This window comes from Sciurus vulgaris, assembly GCF_902686455.1.
Source record: "Sciurus vulgaris genome assembly, chromosome: 6".
Taxonomy (NCBI): Eukaryota; Metazoa; Chordata; class Mammalia; order Rodentia; family Sciuridae; genus Sciurus; species Sciurus vulgaris.
In genome coordinates, this window is record NC_136466.1 from 61,574,621 (window position 1) to 61,590,825 (window position 16,205).

The 16,205-nt window shown below is 49.9% G+C and overlaps 2 protein-coding genes across 4 annotated transcripts in view; one reads left to right on the forward strand and one right to left on the reverse strand.

The window, feature by feature from the left end:
- Window positions 1–2,793: 2,793 nt before the first annotated feature.
- Window positions 2,794–12,212, forward strand: CD74 (CD74 molecule). 2 transcript variants are annotated; one of them, XM_079145969.1, is made up of 9 exons: window positions 2,794–3,081; window positions 7,674–7,846; window positions 7,997–8,076; window positions 8,575–8,637; window positions 9,282–9,377; window positions 9,707–9,794; window positions 10,709–10,900; window positions 11,328–11,390; window positions 11,662–12,212. In XM_079145969.1, the coding sequence occupies exons 1-9, from the start codon at window positions 3,005–3,007 to the stop codon at window positions 11,670–11,672; spliced, it is 843 nt and encodes a 280-aa protein (XP_079002095.1). In that variant the 5' UTR covers window positions 2,794–3,004; the 3' UTR covers window positions 11,673–12,212. The 2 variants fall into 2 exon arrangements, with proteins under 2 accessions (XP_079002095.1, XP_079002096.1); XM_079145970.1 differs by lacking the exon at window positions 10,709–10,900 and having other exon boundaries at window positions 2,798–3,081.
- TCOF1 (treacle ribosome biogenesis factor 1) overlaps window positions 12,078–16,205 on the reverse strand; it is a 38,166-nt gene continuing 34,038 nt past the window's right edge. Inside the window, exons 25-27 of one of the 2 annotated variants that reach the window (XM_079145968.1) lie at window positions 15,267–15,364; window positions 14,579–14,624; window positions 12,078–14,314 (exon numbers count right to left, since the gene is read on the reverse strand). In XM_079145968.1, coding sequence (XP_079002094.1) covers window positions 14,598–14,624; window positions 15,267–15,364 — 125 coding nt within the window. In that variant the 3' untranslated portion in view covers window positions 12,078–14,314; window positions 14,579–14,597. Of the gene's footprint in view, window positions 14,315–14,578; window positions 14,698–15,266; window positions 15,365–16,205 lie in introns of both variants that reach the window. The other variant, XM_079145967.1, reaches the window with a different exon arrangement.

The window sequence follows — 16,205 nt, forward strand, 5'->3', positions numbered from 1 at the left end:
ACCAGTGTGAAGCCACATCATGTACAACCACAAGAATGGGAAATTATGCTCCATGAATGTATGATATGTCAAAACACATTTCACTGTCATGTATAACTAAAAAGAACAAACAAAACAAAACAATCAGTTCAAAGCCAGCTTTAACTACTTAGTGTGGCCCTAAACAACTTTGTGAGGAGACCCTGGTCTCCAAATAAAATCACCCCTGGGTTCGATACCCAAAAAAAAAAAAAAAAAAAGAAGTCTAAAGTCACTCCATTCCTTATTCTTTGTATCTATCTTGTTTTTTCTGTCTGGAATTTTGTAGAATCTTCTTTTAGTCTTTATTTTTCTTAAACTACACAATGATGTGTTTCTGCTGTGAAATTATTTTCATATCTTGTTCTTGGTACTCATTGGGCCTTTTCAGTTTAAAAATATATATCCTGGAGTTCTGGAAATTTTATAGAATTATTGTTTCACTAGATTTTCTCTGTTCTTTATTTCTGTAACTCTGATATTTGACAAGTGACCCTCCTAAATTTAATTCTCCTTTCTCTCTCTCTCTCTCTCTCTTTTTTTAGTCTTTGTGGTCTACTTTCTGGAATAATTTTTTAAAAAAAACTTCCATTTTCTACTGTTTAATATCTGTCTTTTTTATTTTTTATTTTGGCGTGATATTGGGTATCAAAACCAGGAGTAATTTACTATTGAGCTACATCCCTGGTCCCCTGGTCACTTTCACTATTTTTTTTTTTTTTTTTTTGAGACAGGGTCTCATTAAGTTGCCAAGGTTGGCCTTAAGCCTGCAAACCTCCTGCTTCAGCCTTCCAAGTAGCTGGGATTATAGGTGTGTGCTCTGTAGTGCCTGACCTGTATTTATTTATTTATTTATTTTGGTATTAGGGATTGAACTCAGGGGTACTCAACCACTGAGCCACATCCCCAGCCCTATTTTGTATTTTATTTACAGGGTTTCACCAGTTTGCTTAGTGCCTCGCTTTTGCTGAGGCTGGCTTTGAACTCACGATCCTCCTGCTTCAATCTCCCGAGCTGCTGGGATCATAGGAGTGCGCCACCACGCCCAGCCTGTATTTTTAATCTTGAAGAGTTCTTCTTTTTTTGTTGTTCTTCTGTAGTACCTATACCTTCTAACAATCTATTTTTTATTTTAGATGGATCTCACTATATTGCCCGAGCTGGCCCTGAACTGCTAGGTTTAAGTGATCCTCTTGCTTTTTAAAAAATTTTTTATTTTTTATTTTATTTCCAGTACTTTATTTATTTAGTATTTTATTTCCTGGGATCAAACCCAGGGCCTCGCACATGCTAGGGAAGTGCTCTGCCACTAAGCCACAACCCAGCCCATGACTTTTGATTTTCTAAGCATCAAGTGGAAGCTGTGGCCCATGAGTAGGGCTTATTCAATAAGGGCTTCCCAGAGGGCTACCTGGCTGAGTCGTTTCATCAGGGAACCCGCAACGTCAGAATCTCCAGGTATGTACCCCTGGCATGGGGATCCCCAGAGAAGGTTCCTTGAGTCAGTTTCCCAGAGGAAGAAAGCCTGGTGTCTGTATTCTGGCCAGCTTCCATGCAGGGTCAGGCCCTTTTCCTAAGTCTGGGGAATAAGCTTCCAGTCTGTTCTCTGGGAGGAGGGGACACTTTGTTGACCAGTTTATTATGAAGAATACAGTTTATTTTAAAGGAACAGCCAGACAAAGAAGCACATGGGGTAAGGGATGGGAAGGGTTCCTGGCACAGGAGCTTCTGCTGTGAAGTTGAGGTACATCACCTATTGCACACAGACAAAGAAGCCTTCCAAGCCCCGTTGGTTCAAGTGTTTACGGAAGTTCCATGATATAGACATGACTGATTAAATCGTTGCTCGTTGGTGATTGAACTCAATCTCTATCCTCTCTCCCTTCCATGGAAATCCGGAGGCCCCAACCTTCTCATCACCTGGTTGGTTCCTCTGGCAACCAGTCCCAATCCTGAAGCTACTGGGGAGGGGAGCTTTCTGCTGCAAGTCATCTCATTGGTCAACAAAAAGACTTACCACTCCAGAGATTGCAGGGCTCCTAGTATGTCAGGAAACGGGAGGGAGACCAAATACACTTTTACTGTGTCACATACAACGTACAAGCCACAGATATGAGGCAATAAAACCTTGCCAGCACTGTTAACTCTCCCCAGGCTCCATTTCCCAGCCTCTCCACTCCCTCTTCCATTCCCACCATTCTCCTGTATTTGAACCACACACTTTGAGCATTGGGAGGCAGAAGGGTAGAATGGCCAAGAGTGTGGGTTCCATCACTTTCCAGACTTAAACCATGGGCAAACACCTGGCCTCTGCAAGTCTCAGGGTCCCAACAGGTGAATGATAAGCACAGTGCCTGGCACAAGGTCTTTGTAAGTGGTGGCAAGCATTAGTGCCAGGGCCTTAAGATCATCTACCCTCAGAGGGGACTAGCAGGGACGCCAAGTCCAACTTCCCTCCCCCATTTTGAGAGGACATAACGAGGCCAGAGAGAACTTGTTTAAGCTCATGGAGGGTACACAGCCCCTTTCTGCACCCACTCATGCATGGAGGAGAAGGGGAGTCAGACATAGATATTTTCTGCTTCAAAGTGATTTCCTGTCTAGGCAGTGAACACATTTATCTGTTTCTGGAAACATCCTAAGAGCCTTATGAATTCCAAGGTCTGCCCAGAAACAAGTGATGAGGGCCCTGGGCAGCCAATGGGATTGCACTGGCCTTTCTACCTGCCTGGGAGCTCCCCCTCCTCATCCTGGCCCTCAAAAGGCAGCTTTGCCAGAGTGGGGTATTTCCAGCTTTGTGGTTTTCACTTCCACATCTGCCAGGTGGGCGGAGTGACCTCCTGTGGACGAATCAGATTCCTCCCAGCACTAACTTCAAGAGGTGAGCAGGGACTCAGGGTTCCAGATACACAGGCAGCAGCAGTGGCAGCAGCAGCAGCAGCAGCAGCAGCAACAGGAGCTGAGCAAAAGACCCGAGGCCAGAGCCATGGAAGACCAGCGTGACCTCATCTCCAACCACGAGCAGCTGCCCATACTGGGCCAGCGCCCCAGAGCACAGGAGAGGTATGCGTGAGTACCAGAAGAGACTACACACACCCTGGACTGCACAGATACGTGCGGGTGCCCACAAGGAGCCCTGACCAGGAGTTGTAGGGAGGCGTCATGGAGGCTCTGACTTGGACACTTTCTGGGTGCTTTTGGCTAGCTCTGGGCTTTGATTCCCCCTTATGTAAAATGAGGGGTTCTTTTAGAGCAGGGGTTTGCAACTTTCTTTGCGTGATGCAAAACATCAGAAGAGAGCAGCCCTGATTCTCTCTCTAGCGTTTCATACAGTATTGGGGGCTTCACAGACCCCCGCCAAAAACTGGGTCATGGATCCTGGGTTGAAAGAGTGGACTAGATTTTGAAAATGTTCTGAATCCCAGCAGAGAAAGTTTCTAAAAGAGGATGGTAGAAGCAGCTGGTTGAGGAGTTTTCCTGATTACCATGGGTGGGCATAGGGGACTGTATCCAGGGAATTGGACTTCCAGGCGCCTGTAGGGTACATAGAGACCTCGCCATCACAGCAGTGGCTCAAGTGGCGAGAGGAACTCCAGCTAAGTTTCTGAGGGACCTCGGGGTTGGCGTGGGTTGTACCCCTGTCTGTGCCCTCTCCCTTGGAGCAAGAGGCCAGCACAGCCATCTAGAGGACTCCAGGCCCCTCTCCTGGCCCAGAAATGGTCTCTCCATGTGCCCTCCCCCACAACCCCCCCAAAACCCCAAAGGGGCTAGAATATAGTGCCCTAATGCTGCTGCTTCCCCATCACCAAAAAAGTAATTTGCTCTCTGTGGGGACTTATAGCTAGATGTGATGTCAGCTGTTGCCAGGCAGAGAGGGTCTTGGGAGAGACACTAGAGAGTTGTCAGGAGGAACTGTTCTAGAGGACAAAGTAACCAGATGTAGACCGGTCCAGCAGCAGCCTGTGAAAATCCTAGGGAATCCCGTGGTTCTGCTTTTGTTATGTGTGACCTCAGATAAGTCACTGCTTCTCTCTGGGTCTCAATAATAATAAACAGTAGTCATGATACTAGTTTCCATCCACCAGTCCTTGGGCACTGTCAATTGTTACTATGACTATTTGCCAGATACGGAACTAAAGGCTAACCTCTTATTTCTCACAGTTGGAGTTCCCCACGAGTCAGGTACATTTATTTTCCCCAATTTTACACAAAAGGAAATTGGGGCTCTTATTGGTAAGTAACTTAGCCAAATTCTCACACCTGGTGAGTGTTGAAGACAGAATATAGACTAGGACTAATCTGATTTCAGGTTTTTTTTTTTTGTTTGTTTGTTTTTGTTTTATATTTTAGAATTTTGTTTAGTTGTAGATGGACACAATACTTTTGTTTTATTTATTTATTTTTATGTGGTGCTGAGGATCCAACCCAGTGCCTCACACTTGCTAGGCAAGCGCTGTACCCCTGAGCCACAACCCCAGTCCCTGATTTCAGTTTGAGCCCGTTCTTTCTTTAGGCCCCTTTTAAAGGCAGGATTTGTGAGGAGGGGAAGGTGGGCCCCCTCTGAGTTCAGGATCCCCAGCAAGTGGCAGACCCAGGTGGGCCAGCATTCAGAGTGCCTGTCATCAAATCTTTGTCTGGTTTTCACTTTAGTTCAGTTACTGCTTCTAAAGCTGGCCTGGACCTTTGTGCTCAGGCTATTCTAGACTGGACCTGATTCATACCCTCTTGGGAACACTTCTGCCTGGCAACATCTGCGCCCTGATTCCCAATAGTTCTGGTTGGCTCCTGACATTGGCTAACTACTTTTTTTTTTTTTTTTTTTTTTTTTTTTTTTAATTTCTCAAGGAGGCAGTGCGAAGGAGGAAATAAAGAGGGGGTGACAAGAGTTGGCCCTGTACCAGAACCAGGGGATAGGGTTTCAAGAGGCATAAAGAGGAAGGAAGTCAAATGCTTAAGTTAACTATTAACTCCCTTGAGAATAGTGTATTCTTTATTTATAGAGAGCTAACAATGTGCTAGGCATGGAACAAGAGTTTTACCTTCACTACCATTTTATGTGTTTTACTGGGAATTGAACCCTGGGTCGCACAGATGGTAGGCAAACACTACCCCTGAGCTACATCCCCATCCCTAATCTAATTATCTTATTTAACATAACATTTTTTTGTGGGGCATACTGAGGATTGAGCCCAAGGGCTCTTTATCACAGAGTTACATCCTCCTGTAACCTCAGTCCTTTTTTTTTTTTTTTTTAATGTTGAAATAGGGTCTCACTAAGTGCTGGCCTCCTTGAACTTGTAATCCTCTAGCCTCAGCCTCCTGAGTCACTGAGATTAACACATGCATCTGGTTTAACAACACTTTGAGGCAATGCTCTTATCCAATTTTACTCATGCAGAGTAGTTAAGAGACTAGCCCATGACCAGAGCTAAGCCAGTGACAGAATTGGGATTCCAATCAGATTACATGGTCTCATCCTCAATATGAATTTCTCAATTCTGAGGTCTGAGAAGCTGAGATTCAGAAAGGAGAAGGGATAGAACTTCCTCAAGCTCATGTGGTAGAAGGTAGAGCTGGGACTAGAATAGGGCATGGGGTTGAAAAGGGGTTCGGGATGCCAGGCAAGGTAGCATATACAACTGGGTGAGACCCTGTCTCAAAAAAAAAAAAAAAATGCTGGGGATGTGGCTCAGTGGTTGAGCGCCCCTGGGTTCAATCCCCAGTACCAAAAAAAAAAAAAAAAAGAAAAAAGGCAGGGGTTTTGGGGGTGCTCTGGTGATGATAGGAAGTCAATGAGGCAGGCATGGTGGCTCAGGCCTGTAATTCCAGCTACTTAGACAGTTATGGCAGGTTGCAAATTCGAGGCCAGATTCAGCAATTTAGTGAGACACTATCTCAAAATAAAAATTAAAGACTGGGAATGTGGTTCAGTAGCAGAGAATCCCTGGATTCAGTCCCAAGTACTGCTAAATAAATACGTAAATCAATAAATGAAAAATTAAGTTTAAAAAAAATGAATAATGAAGCTGGGGAGCTTGGACCCAGGCAAGAGTGAAGACAGGTGAACTTTTCACTGTCTTGAGAGTCCAGTCCAACCCTTCCTTGGGAAGGCCAATAAGTGAACTTTATTTTCCCCTCCTGTTTGATATCTTTCTTTTCCCCACAGAATTTTTGCTTTGTCCTTCCAGAATAACTCTCCCTTGGGCTAACTCTTAGCTCAGAATGTGGAGGGCTGGCAGACAACCAATGAGAATGAGCTGTCTGTGATGTCATGAGTTACTAGGCAGAAGGGTGTGGCACAGTTCCCTGAACCATCCTTGCCTGCAGCTGAAGTAAGCTGATAATCTCCAGAGTTCTGTCGGTCTATTTTTCTGCTTTAACAGAATATCATGGATTAAATAATTTGTTAAAAAAAAAAAAAGACTAATTTCCCATAATTCTGGAGGCTGGAAATTGAAGATCAAGGTGCTGCAATCTGGTGACATTCTTGTTGCACTTTCACGTAGCAGCAGGCAGAAGGGCAAGAGAACCCGAGTCTCTGTCAAGTCCTCTTACAAGGGACCCAATCCCATTCACCTGACACACCAGCACAGTCGCAAACCTGAATTCACATGGGACGCTCAAACCTTAGCAGAATCCCTGTATTCCCCCCAACCCCAGGGATGGGTGCAGGTCTGAGAACAGGCCAGGAACTCTCAGAGTCTTGGAACAGGACCCTCATATCCCCCATGCACATGACTCCCAAACTGTATCCAAGGCCCACAGCTGCAAGGGCCCCCTGAGGTATGAGGCCACATCTTATTGTTCTATGGCCAGTCCAGAGGGTGTGAGAAATTTATCCAGGTCACACAGGCTCAGGCATCTACTCTGTCGGCCCCCTGTCCCCACCTGGATATTACCATGAGATACTTAGTGGTCACAGACAGATCTTGTTTCAAAGAAGAAAAGCAAATCCTAGAATTGCTGAGGCGAGGAGAATTCAGGTGACAGAGGAGGGCTTTGAGGCCCAGAGACTGTTGGGTACGTGCCAAAAGGGGCGAAGGATGTGTCCTCGATGGGTGGTGCCTGACTGTGCTCTAGTGTGACAAAGATCAGTGCTCCCCCAACCCACCCCTAAAATGTCAAGGTCACACTTCTGCTTTCCAGGTGGGCCACATTCTCTGCTCCATTTCCTTCCTTTTTCTCCCTAAATATGACTTCACTGGTGAGATATACCCTCCTCCCCTTACGTGGTAAAGGCACACATTTTTTTTGTCAGTTACAAAATAATAAAGCAAATCCCCTTCCTCTAGAGGGGAGGGCAGCCCTGGTCCTCAGCAGAGTCCCACCACAGAGGTAGCATGGGGAGACCCTCTGCTCCTACTGTTACTGCACTTGTGGGACACCATGACTAGGAAAGGACAAGGAATTTGTCTCTTGGCTCTTCCCCACTTAACCTGGACCAGGGTCGGCTCCAGGCATTCTGCTTGGGAGGGCCCTGGGGGAGCCGTGGTTGGAAGGCTAGATATCTTAAAGCTGCATTTCTTTAGTCCGCTTATACTGTGGGTGGGTGGGTGGCTTAGGCGGGTAAAAGGGATGTGTTTCCTACTCCTACCCAGCCATGGGGGCAGCTCTCTGGAGTCTCCTCTGACCCATCCCCTGGCCCCTCCCCACAGCAAATGCGGCCGTGGAACCCTGTACACGGGCTTTTCCGTCCTGGTGGCTTTGCTCCTGGCCGGCCAGGCCACCACTGCCTACTTCCTGTACCAGCAGCAGGGCCGACTGGACAAGCTGACGGTCACCTCACAGAACCTACAACTGGAGAGCCTGCGCATGAAGCTTCCCAAGCGTGTGTACCCCTCCTCGATCCTGACCCACCCCTGCTCTCCCCTCCTTCCCCGGCCCTATTCCTTTACCCAGCTGGGCCCACTGCCCTCTCCCAGGGTGCCCCCCACCCGGGCACCAGGTCACCACTCATGCTCTCTCCCTTCCCCCACAGCTCCCAAGCCTGTAGGCCAGCTGCGGATGGCCACCCCCTTGCTCATGCAGGCGCTGCCCATGGAAGGCCTGCCCCACGGGGTAAGGACAGCCCAGGATGGTGGGAGGGAAATGTGATCTAGCCTGGATGGTGGATGGGGGCCAAGGAGAGGGGCAGGGGGCAAGGGACCCAGGAAAGGCCCAGCGGGGAGTATCCTGACTGCTGGGGAGCACGAGGGCCACCTCAGGTAGGGGCTCCCCATGGTTTGGGGGCAAGAGCATCTTGGGCCATGCCTGGGAGGAGGCCCGCCCTCCATTTTACAAAGTGCCTCCCCTTCTCCTGAATGGATTAAAGGTTTTTGTTCACAAAACTGCTCTTGGTAAGGCCCTGGGCAGGAAGGCTTATGCTGGTTGTGACCAATGAAGACCCTGAGGTTGGAGGCTCAAGTGACCCAACAGCTCTCCTATTTGGAGGTGGCAGGGACAGGCCTGCTGAGTGCCTGGAATTTGGCTCTTCCCCAGACCCCAGCTGCTGGCTCCTGCTGCAGGCCCCCACTTCCAGGGCCTCAGCGGGTGACTCTCTGTTCCCTCCCTCCACAGCCCAAGCAGAACGCCACCAAGTACGGTAACATGACGCAGGACCACGTGATGCACCTGCTCCTGGTGAGTGCTAGGAGCCTCGCTTGGCTCATTGTAAACTCATGTGCTCACCTGAAGGAACTCAAGGGTGGCCCTTAAATGATGTGGAGTTCAACCTGCCTTCATTTTTGAGATGGAGAAAGGGAGCCAAAATCTCAGAAGTGACTTGCTCTAGCTATTTTTCCCTTTCCATTTTTTTAAAAAAACTTCCTACCTTCTGTGCAAGACTCAGAGGCCACAATGGGAGTGATCAATCTCAGCTCCTGTGGCCACAGGGATCCCAGGCGAGTGTGTGATCCCAGACAAGTGACCAGGCTACAAGGCAAATATAGGTGACTTTGAAGTAACAGAGGACCCAACCTAGTTGGGATGGTCAACTAGACCTGAAGATAAGTAGGTGTCTATAGGGAGAAAAGTAGGGTTGGGTATTGGTAGAGCTGTCTGGAAGCTGGAGCCTGACTCCCAGCCCTGGACCCTTGTCACTGAACAGGTGGCTGAACAGGTGGACAGCCTTTACTCCCTCCCCTTCCATTATGGCTGAGGTCCAGGGTCTAGGCTTGGTCCAGTTCAGGTCCAGAATGGGAGATAAGGGGAACATAGGCTGCACATTTCACTTTGCTTGCCAGGGAGCTCTTTTTAACCTTCCTTCCTGCCTTGCCTCTCTGCAGAAGTCCAATCCCCTGAAAGTGTACCCACAGCTGAAGGGGAGCTTCCCAGAGAACCTGAAACACCTTAAGAAAACCATGAACGACCTGGACTGGAAGGTCAGTAGGTTTCCCTGCACCAGAGCCCTCTTTTCTGATGTCTCTGGTAGAGCTGGAAAGAGGTGGGGTGGGGAGGCTGGGCTGGGGGAGCTGCCCAGAGCTTACCGGCCCCTAGGAATCCTGAACACTGGAGAAGGCATAGAGTTGAGGAATCCCCTGGGAAAATTCCTGTGGGTCTTTAAGGGGAACCAGGCTGCCACTGGACTCTGGGTATTGGTGTCCTGTCTGATCCGACATGTTTCTGTCCCCAGGGGAAGAGTCAGGCAGGGTAGCCACTTGGTGATGTCTACTGAATCTGACCTCTGACCTCTTACCTCTACCCACATTAGGTCTTTGAGAACTGGATGTACCAGTGGCTCCTGTTTGAAATGAGCAAGAACACCCTGGAGGAGAAGCCCACTGAGGTTCCAACAAGAGGTACAGGGAGTGGGACCTTTGGGTGCCAGGGCTCTGGGGATCCCACAGGGCTCTCTGGAACTGGCAAAGTGAGGGCCTGTGGCACTTGCCAATTCCAGCACCATGGCTGCATGCCACTCTCCTGCCTCTCACCATCTCTCCTTTCCCTCTGGGCTTGGCTGCCCTGGACCCTCTTGTCTGGTCTGTTCCTTCCCACTGCAAGTGCTCTTGGGGTATGCAGGCTTCTTGTCATGATGTCATCTCCCTCACAGAGGATGACATGGCCCAAGAGGGCCTACAGCAAAACCAACATCAAACATGCCAGGCAGGACCCTCATCAGGCCCTTTCCCAGGACTTTTTTTTTTGCCTAAAGTCTTTGTGAGTGCTACAGTCTCACCTTGGTGCTGTTTCTAATTTGCTGTGTGATTTAGAGGAGGTCGCTTCCTTCTGGGCTTCCATGTCCTTAAGTGGAAGATCAGTGGCTCCCCTGGGCCTATTTCTCCATCCGATTCATAAAAGGAACCATACGTGCTACCTCAACCAACTCCTACCTCGTGTTTGAATCCGCTTTTCAGCACCCCCAACGCATGGTAACCCTCACTTCTACTTGGGTACTCCCAATAATATAAAGATAATTTCTACTTTCCTCTTGAAATAAGAATCATGGGTGCAATTCCAAACTTTAAGTTTTTGACTGTCAGAAGGGATCATCAAGTTCTGGGGTGAATTAGCCACACAGCCATTTGCTTCCTCTTTGATCTTGGACCTTGTAGGTCTAGGCCTCAGGTCTGTGTGCAGTGAGCGGAGTCAGTAGGCAAGGATAGGAGGGCAGAGGGTCTTAGGCCCTCGGCAGGGCAGGGTGTGCAGTCTGGCTCTGCTGAGACCCAGCCCAGAGCCCGCTCACTCACTGTCTTCATCACGCCTGTCGCTTCAGTACTGACCAAGTGCCAGGAAGAGGTCAGCCACATCCCTGCCGTCCACCCCGGCGCATTCCGTCCCAAGTGTGATGAGAACGGTAACTATATGCCGCTCCAGTGCCACGGGAGCATCGGCTACTGCTGGTGCGTCTTCCCCAACGGTACTGAGGTCCCTCACACCAGGAGCCGCGGGCGCCATAACTGCAGTGGTAAGCAGGGGCCACCATGCCAGCAGTTTGAAGATCCAGCAAGGACTAGGAAAGCTGAGGGGCAAGAGGTCCCTCCTGGCACATGGAGCCAGGATATGGGATGGCAGCTCCTGGGGACAGCCACTGTCAGTCACTCATCCAGCCCTTGATCCATCCAACCATCTGGGCATTCCTCTTCTGTCTGTCCCTTAGTTACTTGTCTCCTCTTACATCCACACATCTGTCCATGTGTCATCCTCCTGCATCCGGAGTCCCATGGACTCCCATCGCATCGCGCCATCCCTTCCTTGGCTTTCTCTCAGGCCCCAAACACACCTTCACACTGCGAAGCCTGCTCCACCCCCAGGAAAGAACATCTTTGGGCACTTTGCCCAGAGGTGGGGTGGTTGGTATTACAAGGAACAAATGGATCTGATATTCCCGGCAGAGCCACTGGAACAGGAGGATCTGTCTTCTGGACTGGGTGTGACCAAGCAGGACATGGACCAAGGTGAGAGCCCTGTGCAGGGACCTGGTCCCCCAGAGCTCATTCCCACCTGACTGTGAGCTATTCTCTGACAGTCCTGGGATGACCGTTTCCCAGATGAGGAACAGGGTTGGGGGCTGCTGGGGGCGGCATGAATCTTTGCCGGGTAGTACTTGTAGCTGAGCAGGGGGCAGTGGAGGGTGGAGTCCTTGACTGCTCTGAAGCCCCAGGATGTTGGGAAGGGACAGGGACAACAAACAGGTGGCCAACCTCACCCTGATGTTTCTTTCCACAGTCCTCATGTGAAAACAAGCAGCTGTCTCCAGCACCCAGCCAGCTCTGCGTGGTCACGGCTTTCCTGCACCTTTTGCCCTCAGTCTTCCCAGTCCCCCCAAACCTCATCCTCTGACTCCTACCCTTACCTCATCCCATAAGACTCTGGTGACTGGCTCTCCATCATCCTTGAATATGACAGATCACAACAGCACAGATGACACAGGAGGGCCCTGCTGCCCAACTCCAAGCCATCAGCAGGGAAGCAAAACTTGGAGGTGGACCCAACCACGGGGACCTCCATTTCTGACATCATAGCAGTCACCAACATGGGGCTCAGAGATCTAGGCCCAGGGACAGGGAAAGGGGCACCCCACCCCCAATCCCTAGGCTGGACACATTTATTGTCCTCTCCCCTTCTGCCCCTTTCTCTCATCACTCCCCAGAGAAGAATCCAACCTCCCTGTCCAACCACCTCTCCTTAATTATGCCAACCCCCACTCCCTGCTCAGCCAAGCTTGCCATCAGCCTCAAGGCCACGGCTCACGTAAGAATAAAAGGTAGTAAGTAGAACATGCTGGCTCCTGGCTTTTCTGTTGGGATCCAATTCATTTACCATAAGGAAGTCAACGAAGACCTAAATAGTCATCTAGGTATAAAAATGCAGCCCGAGGAACCCAAGCACTGAGGCTGGGGGGCTAGGGATCACGTCTTTGAACAGAGACACACTTGGATACAGGAAGATGCTTTACTTCCAAAAGAAGTTCGTTCATTTTTGCAGTGCTGGAGACTAAGCCCAGGGCTTTGAGCATGCTAGGCGGGCGCTCTACCGCTAAGCTACATCCCCAAGCCCAAGAAGTAGATTTTTGCAGTTTTTAAAGCACAGACTCCTCTTGGTCTAGCTTACATTTTCCCATGTCCCCAATTTCATTTCTATACTAAGAACAGCACAAGTATGATGACAGATGGCAACCGATACAGGGCCTCAGTGTCAAGAATGGACAGGAAGCGGGGGCTGTGGAGAACGGGGTGCCTAGGCTGAACTAACTGGGCCGAACATTACTCGGCTCCAGCTACTTGTTACCAAGAGGAGTCACAGGACTCCCGTGGCTAGGTTTGTTGACATTTAAGTTGAAGAAGAAGCAGAAATCAAGAACATTAGTGAAATCACTCCATTTCTTTAAGTTTAAAGACCTCCATGGAGCTGGGAGTGGTGACATTTGCTTGTAATCCCAGCTACTCAGGAGGCTGAGGCAGGAGGACCCCAAGTTTGAGGCTAGCCACATCAACTTAGCAAGACCCTATCTCAAAAATAAAAAAAAAGGTTGGGAATGTGGCTTAGTAGTAGAGTGCTTGCCTAGCACATGTGAGGCCCTGGGTTGGTATCCTTTGTCTCACCAAAAAACAAAAGAAAAAGACATGTGGGTCAGCATGCCCAGTGATGACACTTTCCTGCAGTCTCCGATCTAGACCAACACACTGATTGAGAGACAAGCCACTGGGGGCAGGAGGTGGTCTAAAGCCCTGAGTGCAGGTGTATGACAGCCTGAGTCTCTAAGACCTTCAGCCCCAAGTTTTTTCTGTCTCCAGCAGGGGGTTGAGCATCAGAAGTCTCCAAAAACTTTGGGTCTCTGGTGCTCCACCTGCTTGGGGTGGAAGTGGGCCTTCTCAGGTCTAGGATGGAGCAGCAGGAGGTGGCTTTGCTACCTCTCCCTTCCCTTAGTCCACACTCCCACTGCCACCAAGTTCTGTGTAAGTAACGTAGCCTTTGACTTCATTGTCACTTGCCTTCATCTTCACAGAACCACAGGTACCTGGACCTGAGGGCAACTCACTTCTAGTGTGCCTGCCACAGCTGATCTACCTCAAGAGTGTCCCCGCCCATGTCAGTTCCTAAGCTCTGGGTTTTTATAGGACCTACCATGGTGTCAGGAAACTAACCACAATCACCCTTCAGTTACCCGGAGGCTCAGCTGCAGCCTCCTTCCTTAGCAACTCAGCCCTGGGGAGCTCCTCTGAGACTCTTTCTCAGGCAAACTGTTCCACTCACAGAATCCCAGAGCCCCGACTCCAGTCAAGAAGGAATTCCAAGCGCTGGCTTGCTCACCGCCAGGTGTCAGACTGTCTTTTCCAAGTAGCCAACTACATAGCCTTGTCCCAGATACACGGGGAAGGAACTTGCACCTTTCCTTTGAGTCTTTTATTTTGAGTTGTTAAAAAAAAAAGGGAAGAAGAACAACAGAACACAGAAACCACAACCTACAACCAGAAGAACAGAACAGACAAAAAGAAGACAAAGGCTTGGGATCAGCCAGAGACCAAATACATAGGAGAAGCACACGCTTGGCCTCACTGGATTTGCAGAGGAAGTGGTGGGAAGTCCTAGCCCTTAGGCATGTTGGATTTGAAGGGGGAGAGACAGGTCACTTAAAAAAATATATATACTGTACAATCTATTCGAAGCGCCCTGTGCTGGGGTCAGTGGGGTGAGGTCCCAGGAGCTGGGCCCGCCTCCTCCTCAGACCAGGCTTCTGGCAGGCTCACAGGCTTGGCCAGCACTGGGATCCTGCGCTGGCCATCTTCTTCTGCAGAGGGAGAAGTTAAAAATTCAGTCCCAAACCACGGCAGGCAGAGGTCAGAGGCCTGGAGATGGTCACTACTCCATGAAGAACTCCCTAGGGGAAGGAAACACATCCAGACATAAGACTACCTGAACTTTCCCTCCGTCGGGGAGGATAAAACTTGGTCTTCTTGCTGCAGGAGAGGGGCACTGACGATCCCCATGTGCTGCTGTTGGCCATGTTATTCTGGATCCTTCTGACATCGCAGCTCCAGCTCCTGGCATTGCCCCTCTGCCCCACTGCCCCTGAGGAATGGAACCTCCTCCAGCCCTCCTTCCTCCCGGGCCTCCAATGGCTGGGAAGGGTCAGGAAGCATACCTGTCTTGTGCCTGGCCCCTCACACGGTCTGCTCTGCTGTCTTCTTCTGTGAGGAGATAAGTGTCAGGGCTCCTGTCCCTGAGGTTTATCCCTACCGCTGCTCCCACTCCTGCTGAGGACTGGCGGTTCCCCCAGAACAGATGTCAGGGGTACAGGGATCCCTGAGGATGGGGCAGTGTCTCCAGGAAGGAGCCCAAGCTTTCCTGACAAATTGAAGCCCACTGGGCACAGTGGGAACTCCATCCTGCCTGAGGGGCTGAGGCTCTGGCCATAGCATAGTCCCTGCTTAGGGCAGCAGCCCTTGAACACCCTACCCCTGTCCCACCCCAAATAAAGTACATGGGTATGAGTTTCTTCAGTGGGGACAGCCTGCCAGCTGGGTACACATAGCCCAAGTCCCGTTTTCTCTTACCTGGAAGTGTTCGACAGCCTATACGGTCTCCCTGCCCTCTGTGGGTATCCCTTTCCCTAACTCCCCCGATATCCTCCACCTCATAGATGAGACAGGGCCACTTCTGTGGTTTCCAGAGAATGGGAACACACCCGCGTGGCTCTTTCACAAGGTTCCCTTTTGGAGTCAAGAATGGAGAGGACAGGGACAGGCCTGGGGGTGGGAAGGGTTAACATTCACCCTGGGAACTGGGTTTGGGTCCCTTTTCTGGTTTGAGACCGCAGGAACTCATTCTACCTTTTTTTTCTTTTTCTTCTGGAACAGTGCGTCAGGGTCTTTGGTTGAGGCCTTTTTCACTTTCTTCTTTTTTTCCTTTTTGTCCTTGTTTTTTTTTCCTGAGAGAAGAAAGTAAGCTTTCTCAACAACAGATCTGAATCCTGAGGCTGGGTCATGCTGGAGGTGCACAGGGCAGGGCACCAGGGCTCCTAGGGTCTGCCTTTCCCGGTGCTGGTCCTCAGATCTCCCTACAGCCCAGCAAGTCATCAACACAGCCAGGGTGGGGCCAGGACACGTCTTTCGGCACCAGCTTCATGTTTTCTTCACCCATGGAACGCTTGGACTATGACTATATTTCTTGAAATTAACTCACTTTTTATTTTTAGCCGGTGCAGTGCTGGGGATGGAATCCAGGGCCTCACACGTGCTAGGTAAGTGCTGTAACACTGAACTACACCCCTGGCCCTAAATTAACTCATTTTAAAAACTCCCACACAGAGTTCGGGACGTGGTTCAGTAGTAGGGAGCTTGCCTAGCATGTGTGAAGCCCTGGTTTTATCTCCAAAGCCACGAAAAGAAAAACTAAACAAAGAAAAACCAACAAAACCTCCCACAATTATTTTGAAAGGTAAGTGGGAATCTAGTACAGCTTTGAGCACCAAGAAGCCAAGCATCCTGCTCTGAGGGCCACTCTGTCTCGTCCTGGAGGGTAGGGGCATTAGGCATCTACCCTGCCTCCCATACTCCTCTACCACTGCTGGTGCAGCACTTGAGAGGGCTGCCTGTTTGGAGCTGGTGAAAACCCATGACCCTGAGCAGCCTCTCCTCTCAGTTCTCCAGCTGCAAAATGGGAATGAAATACCTCTTGTGCTGGCCTGAGGGCTGACAAGGGCCTACTGAGTGCAGACTCCAGCACAGGGCTCAGGGAATGGGAAACCAAGGTCTAGAGAGATGACGAGG